The sequence below is a fragment of the Calypte anna genome, chromosome 2, assembly GCF_003957555.1.
Source record: "Calypte anna isolate BGI_N300 chromosome 2, bCalAnn1_v1.p, whole genome shotgun sequence".
NCBI lineage: Eukaryota > Metazoa > Chordata > Aves > Apodiformes > Trochilidae > Calypte > Calypte anna.
In genome coordinates this window covers 132,822,070-132,837,628 of record NC_044245.1, presented here as the reverse complement: position 1 = coordinate 132,837,628, position 15,559 = coordinate 132,822,070, and the positions used below count along the sequence as shown (strand labels likewise).

Genomic DNA, 15,559 nt, shown 5'->3' with positions numbered 1-15,559 from the left:
GACTATTTAGCATCACATACCCAAGGAATTGTTAAGGATCTTTACGTACTAGTAGTGCTTAAGTCAGAACAAGATTGTGCATACATTAAAATATCACAGGATGACTGAGTCACCAGCCTGATACATTCCAAGATCACATTTGCTGCTTCTTCATGTACCAACTGAAGTATTTTCAGACATGAAAGCAAAGCATTACTGTCTTTATAAAGGGTACTGGTACATTTCACATGTGCCACATCCAGTACAGTATGTACAAAAAAGCATGCAGAAGTCTGTCTCCCCAGTCTGAATCCTCTCTCATACTTTATCCTACAGCTGTTAATGTCTTAAAAGTGAAGTACGGAACAAGAAAGAAGTGAGGAAATAACCTACCTTATTTTGACATCTGCTTTATTCTGACAGGTTTTTAGAAGGTAAGATACTAACTTTTAAATCAGAACTTGATAAATGTACTATAACTTGGCTCTACACAATTATCTTTCTAATGGACTGCCACTACCTTCACCACACAGAAGACTGACAGGCCACATGGCATACTGGATACAATGTGTATGGTTACCTTACCAATCAAGACTCAAAAGCTGAGAAGAAAAAAGTGTAAATAAACCCACAGGCCACATGGTTCAGAACTGAACCATTAAGTTAAGCCAGGAGGAGAAAAACAAAAGAACAAACCAAAATCTTTGATATAGAAGGCAGCTAGAACAACTTCCCTGAGAGAATCGTTAAGAGGATGCTCTGAACAAGGAGTTCTGAATGACTGATATTCATTTCTTCAACTTCTGTAACTAATGAGAGACATGCTGCAGTAAGTCAGGACTGCCTGTGCAGTGTTTCTTCATTCATGAATTGAGGATACAGAATACAGAAGTGTGGTGAAAATGTCTAGAAGGGAAGAAGCACGGGACTCCAGCTATCCTCACAAAATCAAAGTGCTATCTGGAAAAAAACCTCTTGAGCCCATCTACTCCAGCCTCCAGTTTGAACCTAGAATATCGACAACATCAAATTAGGTCACCTTTAAACTGTAACCTGTTCCAGAGATGGACTACCCTGCTTCTGCAGCTTTCTTTCTGTTGTCCAATTTTAACCTTCCAAGCCAAACTCATGTCTGCTGCCCCTTCTTTTCTAATCTCTTCCTACTTAGAAATGTGTGACCCTTTACACAGGTACCATTCTATGTAGGTCACTATTAGATTTGCCTCTAAGGCAATTTGGTCTCTTCTTTGCCCAGATCCCCCAGGTACCTCATTGAAGGTAATTTGTCCAAAATATGCTGGCTGGACCCTCTACAGTTTCTCAGCAGTCTTCCTTAGCAGTGGTGCACCAAATCCATGAGCACATTCAAACTACCTCACCAGTGCAGGAAAGAAAGCAAAAACCATGTCCCTCACTCTGGTGGCCATACTCCCGCTTAGGCAGCAGACAAATAATGCTGTTGACTCATTTAAGAGGTTTGCATAGATGAGACTCAAATGAAACTGAACATTCAAATTAATTCTGCAGTAAACATGATCCTGAATCACACATTCCCCAAATGTCTAAGTTGCATCTTAAAGCTTGCAACTTCAACATGTTAACACCTAAAATATGTACCAAAACCCAAGAAAGCTATATTCTACTCTAGCTAAAGTTTTGAGTAAAGCCAGGCCTTAAACACATACTATCTCTTTCTATAAATAATCAATAGACTGTCTTTAGAAGGTATATTTCAAAGCCCACGAAACCTTTTTTTTTAAATAAATTAAAATATTTATCCTCTGAAATTATTGGTAGCGCCTTTACTAAAGCCAGATGCTTTCTCTAGAATTTCTGGTTCTCCATGTATTTTTGTCCTCTACCACAATCATTAAAGACAAAATACCTTCCTAGAGTTGGTGTCTGACACAAACAATGTAAACTGGTTAAACTGGTTTACAGGCTTCTATGGCACTACTCTGTTTCCCAGTGTCTCCTTCATCCCTAAGAAATACTATAACCCGTTCAGCATGTACCCAAAGTAGTACACAGGCACGGAACAGTGATTTAAGGTATAGCATTTGACCAGACTTGCCTCCTTTAACTTGGAAACCTTACAGAGCAACTGTTGACCTGTTTAGAAATGCATACAAGAAAATGGCAAATGTAAATTTACTAATATTACATGAAAAAATTAGAGATAATTTGTTGTAGAAGTTGAGTTTTTGTTTCAGAAATGTGGAAACTCGGCTTTAAGATATTTATGAAAAACAACTATTTTAAGAAGTAATGGAACTGAACCATGCAAAGAAAACAAATGGTGGAAAGATCCTTGAGAATGTCCTAAGTGGGAAAAACCCCAAACTAATAGGTAAGTGTGAATCCCAAATACTGCATCTGGAGTAGTGAGAATTCATCATTCAAGTTTAACTTAGTATCAGGGGACCCACCTCTAATTAAAACAGAGCCTGGTTTCAACTTAAGTATTGCAATCATTGTTACAGTTTCCAGCAACCAATACCAGGGCACAGGGTCGATTTGTTAAAGCACACAAAATTCTTGCCAGAAGAAGAATTGTAGAGTCACAAGTCAGCAGAAACCCCATGATGGAGAAGACAGTAGGGGAAGGCCAGTATCTAATTGCCTTGCACAATGTGCTTTGCCTGGGCGAGGAAAAATCCAAAGTATGGTTGTGTCAAAAAGGCACATCAAATGCTATGGACACAGAAACCCATTCCACATTCCAGAACTGCAGTCACTTTTCATTAATGCAAATGTTAAGTATTACCTTATGGGAGTACCTGAGGAAGTACACTTCCGGCTCCAAGCCAGGGAAACACCAAAACATTTTAATGCAGTCTAGGTTAATCCTTTGTCTGAGAGCAAGAGTAGAACAGTCATAGAAAACCAAGAAATCACATGTATTATGCTTTTGACAAATTGCTTAACCCAGAAGATCCTTAAGAGTTTTACTGATGTTTTGTTCCTGCAAGAGTGTAAGTAACCTTGCCAACAAGCCTTTAACAGTTTTTAGAGGCCTTATTCAAGGTACTTCATCATAGAGATGAAAAACAAGTTGCTGTCTCTTTCTCTTCCTATATGTCTTGGGGGAGAGGGAAACAAAAAAGAGAAAGAGTAGCTGGTTACCAATTATCCTTTCAGTGTGTGATCCAAGACACACAAGAAGACATCATCTACACCTCTTAGACTGCATGGGCATTCCTATTGCCTTGCCTGCCACAATAAGTAGCAAGACCTTGGTTTTCTTGATAAACAAACACTTTATTTTTCCAATATAACCTAAAGTAGCAAAGAAAATTAATGGTTGTTAATATTATCTTTCAGTAGAGGTATGACTGTAACCTTACTTACAGAGAGGCCTGACTATACCCTTACAGAATAGGACAAGTATGCAATCACCCACTTAGCACAGAGCTTCTTCAAACAGGAAAGAAAAAAAAGAAAAGGGAAAATAATTTACTACTCATTCTTCTCTCCAGATTTTTCGAAAGCATTGTCACAAACATATGTCATTTTCTTTCCATGGCCAAAACACTCTTTAGACCATCCTAGTTTTACTAGTTATAGCTTAAAACAGATAGAAAATAATCTCCAATCACTAGCATTACCTCCCTAGTGTCCTTATTGCCCAGTCCTCTCTCTATTTGCTGTCCACCTCTCCAGTTTTCATGGTACCTTGCCAAGGCAGGTCCTCACTTCACATGAGTAAGTTACAATACTTGCAGTCGAACAAGGGGGTGACAAAAGCAGCTCTTTCACTCCCAGGCACAGGAGAAAAGGAGTCACCTACTGCCTCCTGATGGATCCATTTGCCCACTGAAAGGCAGATGTACTTCTGCCCCTATCAACACCAAACCTACTTCCAAAGTACTACTGCCTGTTCTTCAGGAGCACCTGAGAGTCAGAAACCACTCTGTGTATAAAGGACATCTCAAAGCAATGAGTTAATCTGCTGTTTCACTCACCCTGGTCAATAAAAGTACCAAGAAAGTGTGTGTGTCAGCGCGGGGAACACGCGTAAACGTAGTACCCCTGATCCTAAAATCGGGAAGACATGCAGGAAGAACGAAGTTGGTTTTCTTATTACCAGACCTCCTGGGCGCAGTCCTGGCTCCGGCAGGAGCAGGCTCCGGCAGCGGGCAGGCCGTGGCCCATCTCCCGGCCCCCCCACGCCCTCCTTTCGCCGTCTTCCACCCCCGTCTCCTCCCTCAGATACCGCCCGGCGCGGCCCCGGGAGCAGAGGGGGTCACCCAGCCTCCTGTGGGTCCGCCTGCCACGACTCGGCACGGCTGCGAGCCCCGGTTGCACGGCACGGGAGCCCCGGGACACTCCCCGCTGGGGAAGGGAGCCTCTCCCCCTCCTGCACGGTCTCGCTTCCCCCAGAGTTCGCTCCCCTCCAGGGAGGCTCAGAGGAGGCGAGAATCCGAACCCGGTGCCCGGGGAGACTCATGACCTGCCGCTGCCCTGCCACCTGCGTACCCTTCAGCCCCTCTGCCCCCCCGCTACCTGGAGCCGGTTCGGCAGGGCCCGGTTCCCCGCGGCTCCGGGTGTCCTGAATGCGGACCTGGCGGAAGCCACCGGGCACGGCTCCCCAGAGACGGCTGGCGGTGCCGCGCAGGAAGCGGCCACCCTTGCCGGTGAAGGAGATGAGGTAGTCCATGCCGGGACAGAGGGAGTCCTAACGGCCAGGGGTGCCCATGGCCGGGCCGCACACGCAGCTCCGCGCGGCCGCCGGCCCCGCTCCACAACTTGTGCAAACTTTGGGACTTGGCCCCGCCCCCGTTTAAAGAGGCCGCGGCGCCACCACCGGCGCTGGGCACGATATGCGGGGCCGTGAGGGGAGAGGGCGGTGACAACTGAAGCCCCGGGGCCCGCGGCCACCGCCCCCCACCGGGCTGTGCCCTGTGCCGCGCGGGTGCGGGCCGGCCCCCGGCGGAGGGGCGGTGTCGCCTCAGTGGGTCGCTCCGCCCGCGGCAGCTCCGCATGCTTGGGAGGCTCCTTGTTTTCCCACAGGGCCGCGCAGGGGGCCCGGGCCTCCCAAAGGCTTCCCCGCCGCAAGAAGACGGCTTCCCAAACCTCTCCCCCTGCCCTGCCCAGTGTCTGCCCAAAGGGCGATTTCCTGGCGGCCACGAAGAGGAGCGGTGGGCGCCTGGGTCTCCTCACGGCCCCTGTAATCAGAACGCTTGGGACGTACCTTTCATCCAGTCTCAGGCCACTTGGCCACATCTTTGCGAATTTATCTGTAGTTTGGGCTTTTACGTCTCATGAAAGCTCATTGCATTACAGTGATGTGCTGCAAAGCCTTCTGTTAACTTTCAGCTTTTGTGTCTCAGCTTCCCTTTACTGAGAAGCATGAAAAACAAGAATCAAGGTAATCTGTTACTTTTACATTTTCTCGCAGTCATGGATATTGTTTTACCCCTCCAACTGTAAAATAAGACCAGCTGTAACACTGTGCTTTTCCTGTTCCACTTTTGATCCCTCACTCTCAGACTTCCCAGCTATCCTGGCCACCACTGTCCTTGTGTCAGCCCAGCCATGTCCCCTCGTCCTCCTTTGAGTGTTAGCCCAGCGCTAATACCCGATTCAGCTTTGGCTCAACCACATCACTTCAGTCTTCCAGCAGAACTTATAAATGTACAAATGTTTTTTTCTTTTTGAAAACGGTGTTTGATTTCTGGTGTTCACTTATCCTTTATCATCACACATACTAGAACTTTTAAGGTTCAAAGGAAAAAAAACAAAACAACAGATAGAAGATGATCCAGCAGCTTAACAGAAAGAAGCATTTCAGGCTTTGACTCTCATGATCAAGATTACGATGTGCATTCTGCATGCATGGAGGCTGGAAGAACAGCCATATCGTTTAATTTACTACCTGTGCCATAGATCTTAAGAATGCAGAACTTGTAAACTAATGTGCTAACATTCTAATCTGAGTATGAAGCAATTATGTGCTGCATCTAGCTACAAGTGAAAACATTGTTTAATCAAAAATGCTTGAGTTGAACCAAATCTATTGTGTAGATGCAGAACAGAGGAACAAAGTGCTGAGTTATCTCAACTCCTATCCTTGTAGCAGATGCTCAATTAAATTGGAGTTTAACGTCAGCATTTTGGAGTGCTGATTTCTGAGGGTTACTCAATGTAAGCAGTACACTCAAATCAACCTTTCTACTACTTAAATCAGTTTCTGATTGGGAGATAATAATGTTCAAGACTTTATTTTTAAATAAAATCTTTTCACTGAAACACAACAAGAAATTTGCAGAAGTAGCTCTCCCTCCATGCCTCCCTCCTGCTGAAGTCTGCCAGTAGAAATGGAGGTGTGATCTGGCTATTCTAGGACTACTGAATAAACCAGGAACTGCAGAGTCACTGCGTGGCCTAAGCACCACTAGATGTTTAGTATATAAACTATTCTGCCTACCAGATCTGTCTTGCCCTAAACACTGTAATTAGTTTTCATTTCATTACAGTGTTTCTGCTGTGAAGAAGCTCTAGTTATTCTTTTGCCCTGTTGATTGTATTTTAGGCAAAATTTACCTACATCTTTGCACCAGTCATGAAGTTACAACTGTGGTGCTCAACACTTTCTGAAACTTTGAGCTGGCTTGCTCACAAGTATTCTAGACACATACCTTCTCATAAGAGGTAATAGCACTCTTTTTAAGATGTGTGACACTAATTGACTACTGATAAAATTTCGAGACACTGAGGTAATACAATTATCATTATTACATTGGGAAGAATGCAGTCAGACCTATGCTACTTCAGGAGGCATCTTCAACAACAAACATTCATAGTACTATTATGAGCTTTAAGATGCTGTTTCTGCTCAGTGATACAACACCTACGATTGCAAGATTTTTGACAAAGGCTTCCAATTTGAAAACTAACTCTAATACATGCAGATTTAAGATATTTAGGCCACATTTTTGTCTGACAAGCTTTGCAACATTCCTTGACTTTATAAATGGTAGAACCAACATAAACACTATGTACATAAGCAATGTGTGTCACTTTCGCCATAAACCTAAAACAAATATAAATACATGTTACAATATTTATAATTATTTTTTATACTTATTCTGAACAGCTTTCCAGAAGCTTGGTCATACTGCCTTTATGTCCTCAATGTCTAGAAACATCAGGACTTCGCTGGGGAGGTTGGCTAATAAGTTTGCATTTGCTACCTCAATGTACACCAAGGATGTCTCCCAGGGTTATTTTCAGGCCTGTGATACCAGTGCATAAATGTATCCCTGTAACTTTACAGTCTCTTAAAACTGGCCCTTGAAAATGACCTGGCCCTACCTGCTCTAAACTGCTTGTGCCTGTTTTGAGCTACCAGCATACACCAGCATTCATCTGGCAGGAGCATGAACTGTGCAGTAAGCTGATCCATTTAAAAGTATCTTTTTGTTTATCCAAAACTAACTAAGCATATTTATTTTTTGTGGGGTTAATATTATCCTCTTCATATCTCCAGATCTTGTTGAGTTGTGTGTAAACACTGTGGAAGCACAAGTTGCAAAGCAACAGAAGAGTGAGCAGAAGTGGCACGGAGAGAGGAAGGGGAGGGAGGAAGTTGCAGCTTTCCTCTTTGTCCTCAGTGTGTTAGCTCAGTGATAGTGAAAATGTGGTACAAGTGGAGATGCTTTGATATCAGTATTAAACACCAAAACACCTTCAGTATATACAGAAATATCTGACAGAATATGCCTGCATTTATGGTGCAACACTTTGTAACACATTATGCTAATCTGTAGATGTAAATGAGAGCACAATCTGGTCTTGCAGCTACATCCTGAAGTCCCAAACCAGAGCAGTCAGGGAGCTGTCTGAGCTGCATCCTAAGAGAATGAGAGGTGTAGGGAAGAGAGAACAGGGATCAGTTTCAGTCAAACAGAAGTGGACACAATGAAGAAAGAGTATTTCCAGGGTCTGAACACAGAATCATTTATAAAAGTATTAAAAGGAGAAAAAAATAAGACAAAACCACAGCAAGTGGGAATCACCTATAATTTGTTTGGGGACATATCTTTGCTTTTGAAAATAACTTCAAATTGCAGAAACTAATTCCAGGCAAAATGCCACCAAGAGCTGTGCAAGCTTCCTTCAGTCTTGGCCACTTCACATGCCTGGTGTACAAGGTACAGGTCTCTTGCTATTTATCTTGCCAAATTCCCAGTTCTACGGAGATGCAGGCAAAAATACACTGGAGCCTAACACAACCCCCCTGTTTTATTTTGTGAGAAATGTGGTTTGTACATGCTTTCCAAGGTGAAAATCTTGACTTCAATCATTTGGCAGTCATGCAGTCATGCAGAATTAGTGTTCATTTATACATAAGCAACCTATATGCAAGTATGTAATTTTGACAGTTTGAACCAAATACCTCATTTGAGCTTCCTTACTCATTTTGGAGATGACAGCTCACATTTGATGTTATGAGGATGCTGCATGCCTTCGTTAAGTATTCTAAATTACTATGTCCAGTGGAGACTCTACCATTTATGTTGTTGTGAAACCTATAATGAGTGGCTAAAATAGGGATTTGAATTAGAACACTCTTAAAAGCCTAACCTCTCAATTTTTAATGAAATCTATGTGTACTAATGTAAAATGATTCAGTAATTGTTTTTTGTTGTTTTGTTTTCTAGTGAAAGAGCTGAACTCATAAGACAGTGAAAAACAGACTGCAGTCTATTTCCAGGGCTGTTACAGTAAAAATTAAATACAATGCAGAATGCACAAGCAGTCCCCGGAGGAGGAACTAGAACTGAGGCATGCAGAACTCCCACATTCTCAAGCATATTTCCCTCTTAACCCACTAATTTACACAATAACTATGGAAGTGCACAGTTCTAGAAGTAAAAATGGTTGTATAAATATATTTTTACAATTAAGACAGTCCAAATGATTTAAAAGGGCAATTCAGTATCAGTATAAACTTGGAAGAAGTTGGAAAGAGATAACCAGTAAGTGACACTAAGTAAATGGGTGTGTTTAAAGAATGTTCTTTACAGAGAACTGGGGGATAAGTGTGTCTATCCATACTGGTTTCACAATACCACATCCTTTTTTCAGAATAGACACTTGGCAAGAAGGAAGCTATCATGCCTCAGAAAAGGCAAACCTGGAATGTTTTAATTCAGCAGGTAGAACAAAACAGGTAAATTCTGATGTTACTAATCAGCTCCCTGTAAGATTAGAATGAAAAGAGGGCCAATCTACACCTCAGCCACTGATACTGTTCCTCGTTCAGGAGAAAAGTCACAGTGAAGGGACAGGAGAAAATAAACATGGGGCACCAGGAGACACAGTAGTCCCTGGTTATGGACTGGGATACTTCCAGTATTGGTTATTTTTTGTATCTGATGATTCTTAAAATGACACCAAAAGAGATAGGAAGCCATTACAGTCTCTCTTTTAGGGGAATTGCTTTCCTGGTAGTAAACCGAGTCAAACTCCTTCTTTATTAGTATTTCAAATATGTCTCAATATATTTTTCATTTGATTTTCCTGAAGCTGCATAAAATTGACAGTACCACTACCAGACTGAGGAGAACATTTGCATAGCTGTCTTAGGTCTGGGTACCTCAGCTTCCCCCTACAATGCATTTAGGCATAACTGCATGCAATCCTATGCATTGCTCCTTAGGCTTCATTTAATAATATTTAAGTATCTAACATTCACTGTGTTTAATTTTCTCTTATCAAATCTAAAAACTTTCAAAAGGACAAGTCATTCCTGTCACATGCCACTGCACCATCTGGCCTGTTTGTGCTTCTTCCTTTCTGGTATAGGTTGTAGTTACATAAATTATATTTTTGATTGTTAGGTTAGTATCTAATACAAGTCACACTCGTTGTATGTTGAACAGCCCAACAAGCCCTTTTCACTTTTTATAGGAGCCTCTGAGAAGAATGCAATTTTTGCTTTTCTAGACAGATTTTTAAAATCTTGATACTGTAATATAAATTAGGTAGTAAAGACAGAAACATGAAACAAATAAAACATGCAATCAAATCTATGAAATCACTGAAATTAAAAATAATAATAATTGATTCACAAGTGTCCTGTACTGGTGTACATAATGTAGTTACAAAAATGCATCCTAGGCCTACGAAACTCAATAGAAGTGAGTATAAAATGACGGAGTGCATTCTGCTTCATAAAATAAACTTAGCCTCATCCTGAAAAATAATTTGATCCAATTTTAGAAGCATGCCACAATTTTTGGACATTTTTCGAAGCACCAAAATCAGCTTCCTGTGGCTTCAATTTTGTTGACTGCAATTACTCATCTTCTCTGAAAAACTGTATTTTTCTTATTTTCCCAAAGCATAAGATTTATGCTTAGATGTTGAAACGGTCCATTTTACAGGAACATATCATATCAGTATTTGTTAGAATATCAAAAATATCAACACAGTTTTCAAATATGGCCTTGAGGATAAATGTGTGTCATGCTGGGACTTCTCCATGCTTACAGAAGGACTTCAGTTTCAGCTCCAATTGCACAGCACTATATACAGGATACCTTATCATATAAACATGAAATGACTTCCAGATCTTCAGTCCAGGCTTATTTGGTCAATAGAGGGTTACTGCAAACAGAACATTTTGTTCAGGATATTTTGTGAAAATTAATTTTGCCCCTGATGGATGTGCATGCATGTGCACAGCTATACAGGCACCTAAGCAGTTTAAGGGTGCTCACTGTGTATGGTGTTGAACAAAGTTAATTTTCGGTAGACACTGTCATCATCTCATTAACATTGTATTCTTTCATCATGTGTTTTGAAACTGATTGTGGAAAACAATATAATTGATGACTCTGTAGTATTTATTAGCTAATCCCATCCTCCACAGAGGAATAAATTATACAAATTACAAATAATTACTTACAAAAGGTAATCAGAAAATTGATTATTCATCAGGTATTTGAATCTTAGGCAAGCAGTTTTCTCTTATTTTTTTTTAATCCCTTTTTGCTGTAACTACTATTTTCATTACAGTCATTAAATCCTTATCATGTTGTTAATGTACTGTATCCTGTAAGAAGCTTGCTAATATTTACTCAGAAACAGCTGAACCAGATTCCAGTTCAAAACAGACTTTTTTACATTGCCATATTGGATCACAGTAACATAAAATGTCCCTCTGGTAGAATACATAGAGTTGCTAGAGTTCAGTTGTGTTATACACCTTCCAACAATCATAACAGAATAGAGATTTCAAATGAAAGTATTAATTCAGATTATCAACACAAAAAAATGTCTGCTTTGTGATCAACATCTTTCTACCTTATGACCAGCTATATCCCTCATATTTATAGCAAGATTCACATACTTTAGAAAGCCATAGGGGAAGCCTCAGGCATAAAAAAGCTCACATACATTAATCACCAAAGTGACTATATAATGCATAGGTTCTGCCTGATTGAAGACATAATTAATGCTTGTCATGTGCTCCCATTATAATAATTTGGCACTAGCTTCTAATTCCGAAGACTTCATGGCTTTTACTTATAGGCTATGAGGTCCAGATGCAATATTTAGACATGAAGAAATATAAGATACAAGGATCCTTTTGATGGATCCTAACAAAATGGTGCTGCTCAGACATCTGGAAGAAGAAGACTGAAGAACAGCATGATGACCAACCACATAATGCTAGTTCCAAGAAGTAATGCCATCTGAAATGCAGTGATATTTTTTTTTACATAAATGGCTCAAAAATATCATCAGAATTTATCATGTGCCAGAATAAGACTAATGGCAACAGCTTGTCCTTCTGGCTGCAATTTTATTCTTGTAAGAGGAGTTACTGATTTTCTTAGTAACCTGCCTTAGTTTTGATCCTGTTCTGTCAGAGGGTTGGACTTGATGATCTTCAGAGGTCTCTTCCAACCCCTGACATTCTGTGATTCTATTTCACTTGCTCTGTTTAGGCAGTACATTCTATGATAAAAGATTAGCTGAAAAAGGTTGAATTCTGTTCCATTCTTTGCTGCCTGATTTTATAGTTGTTTTCCTTCAGTAAAGTAAGTGTATGAAAGCCTTTTGAACATACCTTTTCCTGAGACATCTAAATCTGCGCAGGACATTCCTGAAATTTTCTTTTGAATGAAAACCAAGAAGGAGTAAAGGAGTATGTTGATTTTATTAGGAGGAAGTTCTGCTTCTTAAGGAACATCTGGTGTCTCTCTCCTTCCCTCCCCCACTGACTCCACATCACAAGCACGTCTGATTCATTTGCTCCCATAATACCAATTAGAAAACCTGTGGATAGTTACTCACTCTGTAACTCTGTTACTTTTGGGCATAGTTATGACAATTTACCCCAAAGAATAAAACACATTGCTTCTAGCTAGCTAAATAATTTGAAGGCTGTCCATTACTGTGTTATCTCTGAATTAAGAAACTGTATCCTATACACATTGTTCTTTCCCCAGAAGATTTAGCAGCTTTACTCTCACCTATCACACATTTTAGTATCCTGTCTCAGATTACTGTCACAGTTTTCCCTAGAAATGATTTGCAGTATGTTGTCTCTCTTGCATTCAGTTGCATTTAGCTGCAATGCTGTATGCACCATATGCACATACACAGCTTTATGGATCCTATTCATCTCTGATTAATTTCCTTTTCTTTGTTTAGATAGGCTCTTCTCTAAGCCTCATTCAGAATGCCTAATGATAATATCTCACTGTCTTCCTCTTATTTCATCTGAGGATAAAATATTGTGTACATACATTCTGTAAAAAATCCCAAAGAAACTCAATGGTTTTGATAAGCAATTAGTGATTATCTGTTAAGATGTTTTACTCCAATGCCTGAGAATCAAGTCTTGGAACTGCTTTGTCTAGCAGGGGTAAAGTGTGAAGCACTAGTGGCATGTTTCTTGTCAAGGAAACAGGTTGCTGTGTTTTGCAGAAGCCAAAATCTTATTCCTTCCAACCATAGGCCCTAATGTTGATAAATTATACTAGTTCCATATTGGAAATATATAGAGTGTACTGGTTTAGCCATGAACTTTAGTAAGGCCAACAAACCACAGTGAATGGAAAGTTGATGCTGAAAATAGCAGGGATAAAAAAACTAGTGTCTAGCCTTGATCTGTTTTCTTACTAAGTACAAAAGGAAAAATTAATATATTTGAACTTAATTATGAGTTATAGAATCTATATAATCTAAATTATAGAACTTGCCTCTCAAGTTCCTGCTTATCTGATGTTAAAGTCATGCATTAGGTATGGCTCACATCTTGAGGATACTGAAGAAAGATGCGCTTTCTAGTAGCACAGTACCTTAACTGTTCTGTTGTGGAACTGTCTGATTTTTGTTTCAGAAGTTTCTAATCAGCTGGCCTGGGTGCATGATGCCCTGGTGCAAAAATAAGGTAGTGATTTTGAGGGCTGAGTTGCTGATGGTTTTGTAGGAAACTAGGGACAAAAGTCTGACTCTGAATAAAATGTAGTTTCTAAGAGGAGAGAACAAAGGTTGCTGATGATACAAACTTATGTGGGAAAGAAAAAGCTACAGAAAAAAAAAGGTTAAGAATTATTTCATAATATAGATCATAAACAAAATGGCAGGTGAAATTCACTGCTGATAAATGCAGAATAAAGACAAGTTTTCTTCTGAGTTCATAACTGTGTTTATCCAGCTATTAACATCCACTAAAGAGATGTAAGAAAATGTCAGTCAAAAAGACATCTGAAAGGCAAAATAAATATTATTAGAAAAACAGTTACACTACCCCTTAAAATATTCTCATGAATATAGATTGTACTTCTGTGTCCTTGTCTCAAAAAAAGATGTGATGTACCCAGAAAAATGTACTGAGCAGAGCAACAAGGGTGCCAAGATGATTCTCTCTAGGAAAGCAGAGAAAAAAATACAATGTAGATAAATAGAAAATAGATCTGAGAAAAACTATTCAATGTTTCTCCTAATAAGAGAAGTGGGAGCACCTAATTAAATTAGTAAGAAAAAGATTTAAAGAAAAGGAAATACTTTGTTACACAACATAACTGAATCACAGGATTAATTATCACAGGATGTTGTGTATGCCAAAACTATCAATGGTTCAGAAAGTAAGTAGAAAAAATCATTCCATCAAGACCCATTAAGCACAAGAATACAGATACAAACTCTGATTTGCAAGATTCTGTGCCACAGACTGCCTAAAGCTCAGAGGAAATACCAGCAAAGTATCTTTCCATCTTCTCATCTTCTGTCTTCTTTCCCCCATTACCACCTGCTGCTGGACTCTGCGGGATATAGGACACTAAGCTGGACATGAGCAAAATCATTACCTTACCTCATCCTGCCAAGACATTTTGGCATTAGGACTTGCCATGAAAGGGCCCCAGTCTCCTTGCTCTGGAATCAGGAGCAAGGTCTTCCATAAGTTCTTGAGTCATTTGCAGTGTGAAGGGGGTGACCTCTACAAACTGAGGAAGCTCAGAACAACAGTTCTGGGGGCTCAGTGAGATTTGAGACACTGATATTACTACAGATCTTGAAGAACAAAAAGAGAAAAGCTACTACTTTGCCTTCATTTTTCTCCCTCTGTTAATCTCCTGAAATGAACAAAAGTTGGTGTGGCTTCTTACTCTCAGTTGCCTTATCCAGAAAACTGGAAATCTCACCAGCTGTCAGTGTTGATAACTTCATTTAAAGAGAAGTCATAAAATGTATGGGGTAGCAAAGTCATGAACCTGTATGGAAAGAATCCAAATATGCTGTCAGGAAAGTCTCGAATGTCTAAGTGTCAAGGACTCTGAAGTTGTGCTCTACAGAGGAAAGCAAATATGGAACAAAAAGAACTGAAGAACAACCACCAGATTTTGCCAAAAGTGCTGGGTATATTATAGTGGCTGTACACTGGCCTGAGAAGAAAGCTCTGACTCTGAAAGGGCAGATAATGTATCCTACAGCAGCTTTAGATTTAGGGTAACAAATGACCCTCTGTGCTGGCACAGGAGCACTGCCAGGCTTGGTGGTGGCAGCCAGGGAGAGGATTCTGCACACACTCAGACTGCAGAAACTGCTCCACACTCTGTAATACAAATAGCTGCACTGGGATTTCAGAGCATTGTTCCTCATGCAGACAGAAGATAAGGTGATCCTTTGGTTTTCAAAAATTAAAATGAGTCTGCAGAATTCAGGGCTGTTAAATAGAGATCCTATTTTAACTTTTTTTGTAATTCAAAATAACATCTCACTGTCATCCAAAGTTATTGTCAGCAGAAGAACTGTTACATTTGGGAGATTAAGTGGCCTACAGAAATCAGTGTTACTTACAAAAAAGCCTGTGACCCAGTATCAACATGTCCTCTAAAACCCAAACAAACAAACAAACAAAAAAATCCCAAACCAAACCAAAAAACCCAGTCTGGAAAAGGTCTGTCATCAAGTGTAATGGTCTAAATTCATATATACTTACCAAAAAGCAGATGATACTTTCCAGAAGATAACTGCAACAATACCCAAAATTTGCTTCCCAATATCTTACACCTGTGTCTAAGGCAGTCCTCTAATAAGCCATAACATTCCTACT

The 15,559-nt window shown here is 40.2% G+C and overlaps 1 protein-coding gene across 6 annotated transcripts in view; it reads right to left on the bottom strand.

The window, feature by feature from the left end:
* The window catches only part of OXR1 (oxidation resistance 1), a 251,858-nt gene that overhangs the window by 69,513 nt on the left and 166,786 nt on the right, over positions 1 to 15,559 (bottom strand). The window contains exon 1 of one of the 6 annotated variants that reach the window (XM_030445952.1): positions 4,486 to 4,814. The exons of 4 other annotated variants lie outside the window; for them this stretch is intronic. In XM_030445952.1, the coding sequence (XP_030301812.1) occupies positions 4,486 to 4,639 (154 nt within the window). In that variant the 5' untranslated portion in view covers positions 4,640 to 4,814. Of the gene's footprint in view, positions 1 to 4,485; positions 4,815 to 15,559 lie in introns of those variants that run through there. One more of the 6 variants, XM_030445955.1, reaches the window with a different exon arrangement.